General features: G+C 41.3%; 1 protein-coding gene across 1 annotated transcript in view; it reads left to right on the top strand.

The window, feature by feature from the left end:
• Window positions 1-15,732, top strand: part of TEK (TEK receptor tyrosine kinase) — a 104,461-nt gene that overhangs the window by 67,481 nt on the left and 21,248 nt on the right. The window contains exons 10-16 of the mRNA XM_066604296.1: window positions 1,846-2,007; window positions 3,563-3,697; window positions 4,945-5,232; window positions 6,012-6,308; window positions 7,187-7,341; window positions 10,754-10,964; window positions 11,894-12,004. Coding sequence (XP_066460393.1) covers window positions 1,846-2,007; window positions 3,563-3,697; window positions 4,945-5,232; window positions 6,012-6,308; window positions 7,187-7,341; window positions 10,754-10,964; window positions 11,894-12,004 — 1,359 coding nt within the window. The remainder of the gene's footprint in view (window positions 1-1,845; window positions 2,008-3,562; window positions 3,698-4,944; window positions 5,233-6,011; window positions 6,309-7,186; window positions 7,342-10,753; window positions 10,965-11,893; window positions 12,005-15,732) is intronic.

The following is a 15,732-nucleotide window of genomic DNA, read 5'->3' as shown; positions in this document are numbered from 1 at the left end:
CTTTCTTGAATTGCCCAGATTTTCACAAATGGAAACCTTAGCGAGCATCGGCGATATACAAAAATGCTCGGGTCGCCCATTGACCTCAATTGGGTTCGTTATTCGAAACGAACCCTCGAGCATCGCAAAATTTTCGGCCCGAGTAACGAGCACCCGAACATTTTGGTGCTCGCTCATCTCTAGTAGCCAGTGAAGGGATAGGCAAAGGGGAGATGCAGGCGAATAATGTGGAGAGATAGATTTGATGTATGTAAGTACTTGGATAAAAATGGAGTAATTAACCAGAGCCAGCATGGGTTTGTAACACACAAGTCATGCCAGTCGAATCTAATTTTCTTCTATGACAGAATCACCGACTGAGTTGATCAAGGAAATGCGGTGGATATAGTATATCTTACTTTGTCAAATGCTTTACTAAAGTCATCTCATACCATACTTATTGAAAAAAATGACCAAATATGGGATTAACAGGGCAACTGTTAGGTGGATTCACAACTGGCTGAGTGAACGTACTCAAAGAGTGGTCATAAATGGCTGCACATCCAAGTGGAAGAATGTATCAAGTGGGGTACCACAAGACTCTGTCCTGGGCCCAGTGTTGTTCAACATTTTTATAAATGATCTGGAGGAGGGAATTGATGGGAAATTGATCAAATTTGCCAATGACACAAAGCTAGGAGGGATAGCTAACACTAGGGAAGAGAGAGAGAGTATTCAAAAAGATCTAGAAAAGCTTTAACAGTTGGTGGCGACTAACAGAATAGTATTTAACAAGGATAATTGCAAAGTCCTACATCTGGGCAAGAAAAATGAAAAAAAGCACATACAGAATGGGATGAATTTGGCTAAGCAGCAGCACATGTGAAAAAGACTTGGGTATACTAATAAGTCATAGACTGAACATGAGTCAACAATGTGATGCAGCAGCCAAAAAGGCAAACACAACTCTGGGATGTATTAGGAGAAGCATAGAGTCTAGATCACGTAAGGTCATTATCCCCCTCTACTCTTCCCTAGTCAGACCTCATCTGGAATACTGCGTCCAGTTCTGGGCACCCCAATTTAAAATTGACATATACAAACTGGAGCAAGTTCAGAGAAGAGTTACCAAGATGGTGAGCGGTCTGCAAATCATGTCCTATGAGGAATGGTTAAAGGATCTGGGAATGTTTCTCTTGCAAAGAAGAAGGCTGAGAGGAGACTTAATAGCTGTCTTCAAATATTTGAAGGGCTGTCACACTGCAGAGGGATCAGCCTTATTCTCATTTGCACAAGGAAAGACCAGAACAATGGGATGAAACTGAAAAGGAGGAGACACAAATTAGATATTAGAAAAAACTTTCGGACAGTGAGGGTGATCAATGAATGGAACAGGTTACCATGGGAGGTGGTGAGTTCTCCTTCAATGGAAATGTTCAAACAAAGGCTGGACAAATATCGGTCTTGGATGATTTAGTGAATCCTACACTGAGCAGGGGGTTGGACCCGATGACCCTGGAGGTTCCTTCCAACTCTACCATTCTATGATGGGTTTCAGAGTTGAGGATGGACCGAAGGGGCACAAGAATGTTGGTTTGGAAGTCAGAGAGAAGAATGTTGCAGTAGTCTAGGTGGGAGATGATGAGGGCATTTACGAGAATTTTCGTTGAGTCATTGACTACAATTTTTTTCTAGGAACAGTATACCATTTCTGGTCAAGAATCTAAACAAGATTGTTGCTGTCAGATTTCCCATACAGTACTTTTACTCTATGTCTAAAGTGATACATCATTAGTTTGCTAATTATGATTTTTCTTGGTTCCAGTGGTAAAAAAGTTTATAATTTCTCTTTCTTTTCATTGTCAGTTTCCCCGTATCCTAAGTATGGTCCAATGTTGAATAAAAGTGGACCTAACTATCTTCACATTTATGTTAACACTGACTCCTATGGTGGAGACGGCCCCATTCTAACTACAACTGTATTGTATAAACCCTCAAAGAAAACAACAGGATGGAGCAGTTTAAGTGGTAAGAAATCATGTAGCATACGAATATTGTTTTATATCCAATTCACAAAAACACATGGCAATAAAACATTAAGGGATAAAAGGGATAAAATATTCTTACTTAGAGCCCAAAAGGTGAGTTTCATTTTGAATTAAACACTTTCACTTCTGGTTCTACATGTATGTCAATTATTGGAGGTAGTCCAGAGAACAAAGGACAGGAGCGTCATGTTAGTGCTGCAGTCCCTTCACAATTACATTACAAGTATGTTAAGGCCCATTTACTCGCAATGATTATCGCTCAAAATTCGCTTAAACAACAAAATTTGCATGATAATCATTACGTGTGAACATGAAGCCATCGTGCACTATTTGTTCGCTTGTCGTTTATCGCTTAGTTTCAGCCTGCATAAAAATAGTTGTTAGTTTGTTCACTTTTTGTTTGGTTCAAATGACATTTGATCAGTCATTTAAGGCCCATTTACACTCAACAATTATCGTTCAAAATTCATTAAAACGATGGCTTTGAGCGATAATCATTGTGTGTAAATGCTACCATCCTGCACTTTTCATTTGAACGATGATTTTTAGGTGAGCTTAAAATCCATCGTTCAGACTGTACTCTGTGTTCTCTACAGGAGCAGGAGATTACATTGTATTCTCTTTGCAACCCCTGAGAGAAAGCAGATCACAGGCTGTTATATCTACAGGAGCTAGAGATTACAATGTATTTCCTTAGCAGCCCATGACTGAGCAATAGAGCTAATTGCAGAGTTCAGACCACCTGCTGAATTCTGCAACAGCTCCTGGAAGCTCCTTTGCATGCAAATGAAGCTGGTCACTTTACACAAAGTGATTGCAAATCCTTCAATGGTTTGAAAGATTACCTTTGCATGTAAATGGCCCTTTAGTCTTTCAAATGACTTGAGGGGAGGGGTGATTGTTTGCCCAGCTAAACACAATGACTACTTGTTTACTCCTGCCAGCAGAAGACAATGGCTTTTCTTCACACTAATTAAAAACCTCCAGGCCGGAGATTCCTCTCATAAACACACGCCCACAACTTATACACGGTTTACTTTAGCAAATGAAGGAAAATGAGAGGATTTAGAACGATTATCTTTACCTTTAAATGCTCAGCATTTGTGTGCAAAAAAGTCATTAATTCGTTCAGTTGTTCGTTTGTTCAAATGGCAATTGTGGTGTGTAAATGGGGCTTTACTAAGTACAGTCAATAACCAAATCAAAGGTCCTCATCATAATATATTATTCTTTCAGTTTAATTATTTTTGTAATATTCATAACATTCTTAGAATTTAAGGAGTTTTCAAGTTGTCTAAAAATGGGAAGAGTTTAGGAAGCTGTTAAAAGCAATGAACTGGGTTATTTTCACTGCTCCGATCCCCCTCTGGTTTAGTGCTGCCACTTCCTTTCTCATTGCTCTATGCAGTGGTGACATTCCCTATACACATGTGACCGCTGCAGTCAATCACTGGCCTCAGTGTTGTACAGCTTAAAAGTAAAAAAGAAAACAGTATTAGACAAGTAACTTTCCTCTAATTAACTTTCATTACCAGTGAATGATAAAATTGCCAAACTCGAAAACCTGGAGGCCAGAACTGAATACAAGGTTTGTGTTCAGTTGGGACGCAAAGGAGAAGGAGGAATGGGACATCCAGGACCAGACGCTGTCTTCACCACAGAAGCATTGGGTAATGGACTAGGCATGGGCTTTCTTTGGGCGTTGGTTAGATACTTTCATACCAGGTGTCATTAATGATAATTTTGTGCTTAGGCGGTTATGTTGCTAAACCAGAAATTGGTATATCCAGAAAAAGGTACTTGTAGAAAAAAAAATCACTTCTGTCAAAAATACCTCACTAGCTGCACCTCACTAACAGCTGGGGAGAGCCTCACCAACATGGCCTGCTTCACAGAAGAGAAACGTTGGCCTAAACCCTATCATTAGACTATGTTGATGCCTTATGCATATTTTATCAAGTCTTTGCCCAGAATTTACTTTAATATTTTCAGTTCTTTGCCATCAAAATATCTGTATATATTTCTAGCTAAAAGTCCTAATGTCTCACATTAACGTTGAGAGCTTCCATTGAGTTGAGATTGGGGTTTCTTTTAGATTTCTGGTATTTTTAAGGGCAATAATAGCACAGTTTGCAGTGGATGTTCTTGCCATAAAAAATACCAGTACTATGATGGACCCCCGTTAATGGGGAACTTCAGGATTTTCTAGTACATATTTGATTATTAATCTAACATAGATTATGGAAATAGCTTAAGTTTATAACTGAGCCTTGACAGCTAACGTGAAAGGTCTTATAACACTATCAACATGTACCCCAGCTAAGTACAGTATACATAAATGGGGTGTAGGTAGTTAGATAGATATGAGCTAAATAGATAGATGTGGGATAGATAGATATGAGATAGATAGATATGAGAGAGATAGATATGAGAGAGATAGATATGAGAGAGATAGATATGAGAGAGATAGATATGAGAGAGATAGATATGAGAGAGATAGATATGAGAGAGATAGATATGAGAGAGATAGATAGATATGGGATAGATAGATATTAGATAGATAGATAGATAGATATGTGATAGCTAGCTAGATAGACAGATAGATATGAGATAGATAGATAGTTATGAGATAGATAGATATGAGATAGATAGCTATGAGATAGATAGATAGATAGATAGATAGATAGATAGATAGATATGGGATAGATAGATAGATAGATAGATATTAGATAGATAGATAGATATTAGATAGATAGATAGATAGATAGATATGTGATAGCTAGCTAGATAGACAGATAGATATGAGATAGATAGATAGTTATGAGATAGATAGATATGAGATAGATAGATATGAGATAGATAGATAGATAGATAGTTTGATGATAATCATTGCCCACTACTACTTGTGTTTTTCTAGGCCTTCCTGCCCCAAAAGTGATCACTTTGACACCTAGCAGTCAAACATCTCTAAATCTGATTTGGCTACCAACTGAGGAGAACTCTGAAGAGGACCATGTGTACGAAACACAATGCTGCAGTCCAAACGCTAAAGAAACAGAAATTTACAAAACGACTTCAGGAAATGATACTGGAATTATAATCGATAACCTGAAGCCAAGGACATTGTACCAGTGCAAAGTCAGAGTGAATACCAAGTCACAGGGGGAATGGAGTGAGCCGATACCTGCGTGGACATACAGTGACCGTAAGTAAAAGTACCCACAGAAATTATAGTTCCTCATCACCGTTAGAGCAGAATATATTGAAACAACGTGAAAACTACATTTTAACAAACCTCCTTATTGGCATTTAGTACTTCTGGTTACTTTGGAGCCTTTCACATAGACAGAATTAGCCTGCAGGATATACTGAAAGTTGCGGTAAATTCTGCACCAAAATCTGCAAGCGACCTGCAAATTATCTTGCGGAATTGAAAATCTGTCTGCAATTCTGCATCAAGATCCTCAGTTAGACATATTTCAGTGTGGACTTCTGAAACTCTGTATCTTGCGGTGTGTCCTGGCGGAAATATCCCACCCACGAGAAAGGCCCATTAGGACACATCTGGAACTAATTAGCCTTTTCAATCAATGTTTTTGTTTGTCACGTGCTGATAAACATGCCCTGTGGACAGAAAAAGTACATTAAAATACATTGAAACGCGTGCAAAAAAGTCTCATTTATAGCGTAAAACCATTGCACTAAGGCAGACGCAAATGCGCTCCCGAACATGAGAAGCCGCCCTTAGTGTTTCTGTTTTTCATGCCTGTACAACTTATATCTCCAACTACCTGCAAGAATATTCTAACGTGTGTTTATGGAGAATGCGTTAAACGATAGCACCTAGTGGTCAATAAGGGCATTACACCCCTTTTATGTTCAGCTCTATTTATTCTTTTTCTTAATCTCATTAGGATCATGGTAAGATACAACCAATGGAGGAATGCGCATGTAATGCTCTATTATATCTAATTATCCTTACAGAATTTCCACCACCACCGACACACATTAATGTACTTAACATCACCGATTCCTCAGTGATTGTCAACTGGGCAGTTGAGGAGGGCCACTCGATTTCAACTGTTATTATCCGATATAAGATATTTGGTGACACGGAATACAATCACGACATCAAGATCAGAAATATTACAATCACTCAGTATCAGCTGAAGGGCCTCGAAGCCAACACCCCATACCTGATTGAGTTATGTACCGAGAACAATATTGGACAAAGTTTTCCCAATCCTGTACAAGAGGTAAAAACCCGCCAGGAACTTAGAGGTAAGTTATTATTTTAGTTCAGCTCCTACAAAAATATCAAATTATTCATATAAGTACGTAGAAGTAGAATGTTCAGAAGTACTTCAGCCTCAACAACCAATCTGTATCTCAACATAAAAGGAGTAATGATACCAATTTCCTGTATATTTGTGTGGCATTACTATAGACTGGATATGAGCTCTCAGTGAGCGTGCCGTCCCGCCTGCTATGGAAGTCCTGGGAATGAATATATTGTTAAAAATTTGGGTAAAATTTTCAGCGCAGTTACTCACTGTATTCCCCTGATATAGATAAAGCTTATATTATTTCACTCCTGCGATGATCAAATAGAAGCAGCAAAATTCATTCAAACTACCAAATGTCCACATTGAATTAGTTGCCACCATCGTGGTTTGCCGATCTACGAATAAGAGCTGAACTGCTCCATACACGGTGGGTATTGTCCCGAAACAGCCGTAATTAGAGAAAACTCTTATGTGTCTGTTAACCCTTTAAATGCTGCCTTAAGTCCTGACAGTGGCATATAAATGTACTGATCAGAATTTACATGCCCCGAGTGCCCCCCCCTTCCCCCGCAATAGGATTGCGGGGTTGGTATCTGGGTGTCATGTCAGCCTGAGGAGGACTTATAATTAATAATTATAATTAAGGACTTATTATTAATAATAATAATAAGTAAAATAAAGATAAAATAATTTTTTTCAAATTTTAAAAATAAAAAAATATTAAAAGTTAAAAAAAACTTTTATCGGTCATCGCATCTAAAAAATAAACCAAAAACAACACACAAATATATACAAGTGTAGAATTATGCTTCTAGCCGCTCATCTGCTAACAAGGTCTTACTGTTTCTCTGTATCTCTCCTTCTGTTCCTCAGGGCCTTCAGAATCTAAGGACAACATGCTCCTCATTGCTATCTTAGGTTCGGCTGGCATGACCTGTCTCACCATTTTACTAGCATTTCTAATTATGCTTCAACTGAAACGAGCCAATTTTCAGCACAGAATGGCCCAAGCCTTTCAGAATGGAGTGGTAGGTTTTGTGATATTCAGGCTCTGAATGTAAGATTATTGTGTAAGAGCCCTATGAAATGTTTTCTTACAATTTTCAGTAGAGTAAGTGAAGAGATAAAAGTATACATATATATATATATATATATATATATATATATATATATATATATATATACACTAAGGATGAGCAAGTATACTCGCTAAGGCACTACTCATCCGAGTAATGTGCCTTAGACGAGTATCTCCCTGCTCGTCCATAAAGATTCGGGGGCCGGCGCGGGGAGCTGCGGGGGAGAGCGGGGAGGAACAGAGGGGAGATCTCTCTATCCCTCTCTCCCGCCCGCTCTCCCCCGCTCCCCACCGCAACTCACCTGTCAGCCGCAGCGGTCCCCCGAATCTTTATGGACGAGCAGGGAGATACTCGGCTAAGGCACATTACTCGGACGAGTAGTGCCTTAGCGAGTATACTCGCTCATCCTTAATATATACCCCATATTCTTATGTATATATACTATAGTGTAATTAAGCAAAGTTTCAGGAGTCCAACTATTGAAAGTCCACCTTGTATTCTCCTGGATTAGTGAGCATCAATTTATAAAATATCCAGTAATCCAAAGAAAAAACTATCCTTCGCAACTTCAATATGCGATCCAAGGATTTACAGCCTATCAAAGGGCAGATATCGCATGAGGTTTTAGCCTTTCTGTAACATAAGGGCAGCTTCAGACGGACATATTTGCACCCATTTTTGCATACGCAAAATATACGCACGCAATACGCAAAGAATAGAACCTATTGAGTTCAATAGATTCATTCTCAATAATGTTTTTTGGCTCACTTTTCTCCCGTGCACAAAAAATAGGACATGCTCTAATTTCCTGCGTATTTGTGTGCCAACGGCCCCATAGAAGTCTATGGGACGTTCACAAGTGTGCGCTCAATTCAGTGAAAAAAAGGAACACATCTGAACCTTTCATTAGTCTAAATAGCCTTTTTAATCAGGGCAGGAGAGTGTTACGCACATATATGAACAGGGCCTGTTTGCGCTAAAAGTGCAGTACAGTGTGCCGATACAAGTGCAGATCAACCTTATATACTGTGTACATATCTTGCGCTGAGGTGAGTGTACTTGCGCATACACTTGTTCGAAGCCGCTCTAAGGGTCAAAGTGAAATACCCCACCTTCCACATAAGTTAAAAAAAAAGAGAAAAGCCTACTATGTACTGCAAAAAGTCTATTCTAAGACCAAATAGTCTGGTCACATCTTCCAAGCAACTTCTGTTCATACCTGCTAGACAGTACTCACAGTAAGGAACAGAGAACCAACCTCTTGCCCATAATGCTAATTTCACATGCCAGAATAGCATTCCTCTAGGGTCAGATTCATCTTCTTTACCCCCATTGGTAGCTTCATATTAAACTACAACCAGGAAGTTTCATGCAAGCAACCAATCAGTGATTGTGACATGTAACGTCTTATATTACAGAACCCCTCAACCATCCATGTGCAGGGCTTAGTACATGCTGGATGGAATTTCTTCTCCCAACAGTCTAGAAGGTCCCCATTTAACAGTGCTACCTTGTAGACTACTAACATTTTTACTGTAATGATGGCAGTTTTATGAAAATCATATAACTAAAATAATAATAAATGGCTGATAAATGACTATGCAGTGACCAAGACACGAGGCCCACCACTGAAGAGATGGCGGGGGTAGTTGTTAGGGATGTCACAGTGGCACTACCAAACTCCTCCCCTAAGGGATGTGTGCGACCCCGGTCAAGACACTGCTAGGCTTCTTTCAGGCAACGCTGTGACAGCGGTTACCTGAATAATTGGTGTGGTGGAGTTGAATAAATATGTCAGGGGTGAAGCCACCGTTTCTTACTCCGTAGGATGTCTGACGGGAAAAGTAAGAAAGTCCACACCTTTTCTTGACAGCTTCAGTCACTGGGAACGGTCAGAGACTGAAACTTTACTTTCAGAATGTATAACTTCACACACCAGTGCAGGAAGGACAAGTTATAAAGGGGTCATGGAGGAGAACACAGGATGACAGTCTGTATGACTCCGCTCCTGGAAACACACTCTTCGGGACTCAGGATGACATCAGGTCTACAGTCCTAGTTATCTGTATGACTCCGCTCCTGGAAACACACTCTCCAGGATACAGGATGACACCGGGCCTACAGTTCTAGTTATCTGTATGACTCCGCTCCTTGACACCCAAACCGGAGGAGGACACAACACTCCGCTGACAGTCACTTGCAAACGGTTGTCTGAACACTGCACAGTGGACTCTTTCTCTCACTCCTGGGATAGAGTTCTTGGGATTAGGTCATCAGGGTGCCTCTCTTCCTCTTTATTCTTCACCACATGAGGGTTGAAGGTACCCAAATGTAGCCGGCACTCTCCCTCCACACTCTACCATTGAAGCAATGGAATCATCTCTCATTCATACCTTTCACTCATATTTATACCTTATATTCCCACGTGACATGACAATTGGTTACAATTTCCAGACATATCCCAGACATTCACAGACATTAAAGGGGTTGTCCCGCGCCGAAACGGGTTTTTTTTTAATTCAATAGGCCCCCCGTTCGGCGCGAGACAAACCCAAGGGATGGGTTAAAAAAAAAAAAGGTTTAGTACTTACCCGAATCCCCGTGCTGCGGCGACTTCTTACTTACCTTACCAAGATGGCCGCCGGGATCTTCACCCACGATGCACCGCGGGTCTTCTCCCATGGTGCACCGTGGGCTCTGTGCGGTCCATTGCCAATTCCAGCCTCCTGATTGGCTGGAATCGGCACACGTGACGGGGCGGAGCTACGAGGACCAGCTCTCCGGCACGAGCGGCCCCATTCACCAGGGAGAAGACCGGACTGCGCAAGCGCGTCTAATCGGGCGATTAGACGCTGAAATTAGACGGCACCATGGCGACAGGGACGCTAGCAACGGAACAGGTAAGTGAATAACTTCTGTATGGCTCATAATTAATGCACGATGTACATTACAAAGTGCATTAATATGGCCATACAGAAGTGCTGAACCCCACTTGCTTTCGCGGGACAACCCCTTTAACCTCTTTCATGCTGCAGCTGTGCAATACACATAACTAAAGACAAATCAGTTTGCACAGAGCATCCATATTAAAGACATGACATGTATGACAGTTATGGAGGGGCCAAATATATAGGCTTCGGGCCACTACAACTATTATTTTACAAAGTAACATTAAAATGATTATAAAGCCTGAAAGTAATCCGCAACACAATTTGTATCATGATATTTTGAACAATACTATTAGTATTTCATATATGAGATTTTACTGATGTTAGTCCCAACCTCTTTCTGTAAGTGCCGTACATTTATAGTGTTCGTAGTATAACAATGCACCGGTCTCATCAACGCCCTTTTTATTTAGAGAGAAGAACCAGTTGTGCAGTTTAATGCTGGAACACTTAACCATTTAAGGAAAGCTAAAAACAGTCCAGAGCCGGTGGAGTACCCGGTGTTGGACTGGCATGATATCAAGTTTCAAGATGTTATTGGTGAAGGCAATTTTGGACAAGTCCTTAAAGCTCGTATTAAAAAGGATGGTCTGCGTATGGATGCCGCTATCAAGAGGATGAAAGGTATATGTGAATGAAATCTTATGATTGATGATCCATAATATGTGTATCCATATATTCCGATCAAAAGGAGATTCTTAGTGTTTAAATATCTCTGTTTGTAAGCTCTTTACAGAAAATTGTGAAGGACGTAGTCAGAAAATATGCAAAAATTGCCTGAATGTTCCATGTCTGCCCATCAGCAAACAGTACTACAAGCAACATAGTATGTTAGGGCGAAAAAAGACATATGTCCATCCAGTTTGGCCTATTACCCCCAATGTTAATCCAGAAGAAGGCAAAAAAAACAATAAGGTAGAATCCAATTTTCCCCATTTAAGGGAAAAAAATTATTTCCCAACTTCAATCTGGCAATCGGAATAATCCCTAACTCAACAACCCTTATAAAGTAATCAGTGTTTATAACATGTAATATTGTATCACTTAAGAAAGGTGTCCAGGCCCCTTTTAAACCCTGTATGTCATCACTATGTCCTCAGGCAGAGAGTTCCATAGTCTCACTGCTCTTACAGTAAAGAACCCCCTTCTATGTTGGTGTAGAAACCTTCTTTTCTTTAGACATAGAGGGCGCCCCCTTGTTACAGTCCTGGGTATAAACAGATGATGGGAGAGATCTCTGTATTGTCCCCAGATATATTTATACATACTTATTAGGTCGCCCCTCAGCCGTCTTTTTCCTAAAGCGTTTAACAATAGCTTCTATCTTGCTTTCCATTTGTAGATTATAAACTGTAGTCTAAATAGGTCTATAGTTTTCTGTAAGAGGCACGATTTCAAACGTCAGTCAACTAGATATTGAACATGTTTAGTTTTCTACAACTATGTCATTAAATCATTAAATGAAAATTTTGGTTAAAAAAATGAAGAATTAAGATCTCATTTCACACTTCCTGCTATCAGCAGTAAATATCGATATTTTTGTTTGCTATTAGAATATGCATCGAAGGATGATCACCGAGATTTTGCAGGAGAACTTGAGGTCCTTTGCAAACTGGGAAGTCACCCTAATATTATAAATCTCCTGGGAGCCTGTGAACATCGAGGTCTGTATACATGGAGTAATACTTCTATACTTGTAGGATTTCTTCATTCTTAGTACCTCATTCTATTCAGTCTTCATTCACGTTCAAACTCATGAACAGCCGCTTTTAAGAGGGACGTTTCTCTGTCTTAGTACCCCAATACACCAACCACTGATGAGTGAAGTGAGCATCACTGATTAGGGCACGTGTCAAGGGGTGAGATATATTAGGCAGCAAGTGAACAATCAGTTCTTCAAGTTGATGTGTTGAAAGTACGAAAAGTAGGCAAGTGTAAAGATAAAAGTGACTTGGACAAGGGCCAAAATATGATGGCTAAATGACTGGTTCAGAGCATCTCTAGAACTGTAGGCCCTGTAGAGTCTACCCAGTATGCAGTGGTTAGTAGAGAGAAAACCAGCCCATCTAGTCTGATCCCATGAAAAAGTCAGGCTGGTGATGCATGTAGGGACGTTTATGCATTAATAATATGGATGAGAGTCCCAGCCTGACAGCAGGTCTCTTGACCTGAACTCTAAGCATTACAGCAATCTATATTGTGCAAGTAATACGCTCATGTTTCAACGGCCTTACTGTAGCATACATTGCTGAAAAAGTAATGCTGGCTATGATAGAAACGTGTCAGGACACTGAAACTGGTTCTCTGTAACTGAAGACCAGTCATCGTGCCCATGCTGTCTACTGCCAAAAGTGTTTACAATGGGTATGGAAGCATCAGAACTGAAGCATGGGGCAATAGAAGAACGTGACCTGATGTCACTTACCTGGGGGGAGATGCTACTGGGATGAACTATGGGAAGAAGGCAAGCGTCTGGAGACAATGTGATGCTCTGGGCAATGTTCTGCTGGAAAATGCTGGCTCTTGACATTCATGTGAATGTAACTTTAAGGCCAGTGACACACCTCCATGTTTTGACCTATTTGGTTTTGAATCCATAATACAGAAGTTCGTCTCAGCCTAACCGCAGGTCTGCTACTTGGAGCTCAGGTTAAGAGATCCGCCGTCAGGCCGGGACGCACTTCTGTGTTACTGATGCAAAAGGGAGGCCAAAATGTGGAAGTGTGTCACTGGCCTTATACTGACCAACTGCCTAAAAAATTTCTGCAGACCAAAAACACCCCTTCAGGGCAAAAAAATAGCTTAAGCAAGCTAATGAAGCAGCTTCATCAATGTACTGTATCTCAGACATTTTTGTTTGGTCAGATGCCATATTCATATAGTCACTGGGAAACTTCTTCCAAAATGTATCAATGCATATAATTTATCGAGTTTTCTGCCAATTTTATGTTTAGAAAAACATTACTAAACAAAATTCAGTGTAAAAAGGTTATTATGACTGTTCAAATGTGGAAAGGAAGCAAATTAAAATCCTTTCTGAGCAAATACAGTAGCTCAATTAGCTGCAGTGAAAGGGTTTAAAGGGGTATTCTGTGGTGGTCCGACTGTAGGGACCACCACCGATTCTGAAAATGGGGCACCCGTGTCCCCCCTATTTGACAGTTCAAGTTACAGTCTCCCATTTCTGTAGTGTAGTGGGGAATGAAGCCACTAGTCGCACATGTGTAGCAGCGGCTCCATTCCTCTCATTGGTGCAGACAGATAGCTGAGCGCTGTGCTTGGCTGTCTTTCTGCCCCATTGAAATGAATGGAGCTGCACTGCTCATAAAATCATAGCATCAGAGAGGTTGCTATGGGACCCCCAGAGTCATTGGGTCCAACCCCCAGCTCAGGATTCACTAAATCATCCCAAACAGATGTCTGTCCAGCCTCTGCTTAAAGACTGCCATTGAAGGAGAACTCACCACCTCCCATGGCAACCTGTTCCACTCATTGTTCATCCTCACTGTCTAATATTTAATTTGTGTCTCCTCCCTTTCAGTTTCATCCCATTACTTCTAGTCTTTCCTTGTGCAAATGAGAATAGGGCTGATCCCTCTGCACTGTGACAGTGCAGCGCCCGAAGAGCGAGTCCCAGCCTAAGAGTAGTTCACTTGTCACAGTAGCTCTGCCGTCTCCCAACCGGAGGGTAACTAGGGACACACCCATGGGCGAGGGCAGATCATTTTAATAGGGAAACCCACTGGTGGTTTACCTTAGTCCTTTTGTCTTGGGCGAGGCCACCGTTCCTTCCTCCGCAGTGAATTCTAGATGATGAAATAAAGAGTCCACACACGCAGAGTTGAAGTTTAAAGGCAGAGCCAGGAATGGTCGGTAAAGACGTTTACTCGTTACACAACTTGTAACAGTCCAATAACAATTGACATCCATTGGCAATACACTTAGTGTAGAAGAACACGTGATGTGACTGGGAGGAAACACTAGAAGACAGAGGGACATTCACAGGCTAAGTTATCTGTGTATCTCTGTTCCTGGACACCTTTCACAAACACTCACCAACTCTCTTCTGATACACCCCCATGGAGCAGAAACATACACTTCAGCGCTGCATGGTGGTGACTCACAATTACTTGCAGCTGCTCTCTCTTAATCTTCCAGACAGGGAAGAAGAAGGGGTCCATAACTGTCACAAGCTATCCTCTCAGCCTCTTCCATATTCACCCCCACACAGACTGAAGGTGTCTATGTGTAGGCCAGCTCCTCTCCAAAGACTCTGAGGAAGGACAGACAGAAAAAAAGCTCACTCATGCACCTTGCAATCACATATATATAACAAGGTCACATGACACAAATAGATACATATCCAGACATCTCCCAGGCAGTAACCCATTCAGTGCTGCAAAGGTGCAATACACATCAAACTCATACGCATAGAAGACAGTGGAAATACACATAAGCACAAGACTACATAGATCATTCAGAAACTTCCAGAACATATGGACATCAACTTCTGTACACTACAACAGCGCTTCAGATATTTGTCGACCGCTATTAAGTCTCCTCTCAGCCTTCTTTTGTTGCAAGCTAAACATTTCCAGATCTTTTAACCGTTTCTCATAGGCCATAGTTTGCAGACCACTCACCATCCTGGTAGTTCTTCTCTGAATAGAGTGTGGTGCAGAGTGTTAAGGCAGCAGTATGCTCTTGCTCATGACCTGAAGGTTGCAGGTGTGATAAATAAATTACCTGAAAGCACTGTGGAATAAGTTGGTGCTATACAAATAATAAGTCCCTTTCCCCTATCCCTTGAACATGCTCCAGTTTGTTGACGTTTTTTTTTAAATTGGGGTGCCCAAAACTGGACACAGTATTCCAGATGAGGTCTGAATAAAGAAGAGTAAAGGGGGATAATTATCTCACGTGATCTAGACTCTATGCTTCTCTTAAAGGGGTTGTCCCGCGCCGAAACAGTTTTTTTTTTTATTCAATAGGCCCCCCGTTCGGCGCGAGACAAACCCGATGCAGGGGTAAAAAAAAAAAACGTCCGGTACTTACCCGAATCCCGGCGCTGCTGCGACTTCTTAATTACCTTAGTAAGATGGCCGCCGGGATCTTCACCCACGGTGGACCGCAGGTCTTCTCCCATGGTGCACCGTGGGCTCTGTGCGGTCCATTGCCGATTCCAGCCTCCTGATTGGCTGGAATCGGCACACGTGACGGGGCGGAGCTACGAGGAGCCGCTCTCCGGCACGAGCGGCCCCATTCAGAAGAAAGAAGACCGGACTGCGCAAGCGCGTCTAATCGGGCGATTAGACGCTGAAATTAGACGGCACCATGGAGACGAGGACGCTAGCAACGGAACAGGTTAGTGAATAACTTCTGTATGGCTCAT

The sequence above is a fragment of the Eleutherodactylus coqui genome, chromosome 5, assembly GCF_035609145.1.
Source record: "Eleutherodactylus coqui strain aEleCoq1 chromosome 5, aEleCoq1.hap1, whole genome shotgun sequence".
NCBI lineage: Eukaryota > Metazoa > Chordata > Amphibia > Anura > Eleutherodactylidae > Eleutherodactylus > Eleutherodactylus coqui.
Note: the sequence above shows the minus strand (reverse complement) of the source record. Positions and strands in the feature narration are given on the sequence as shown.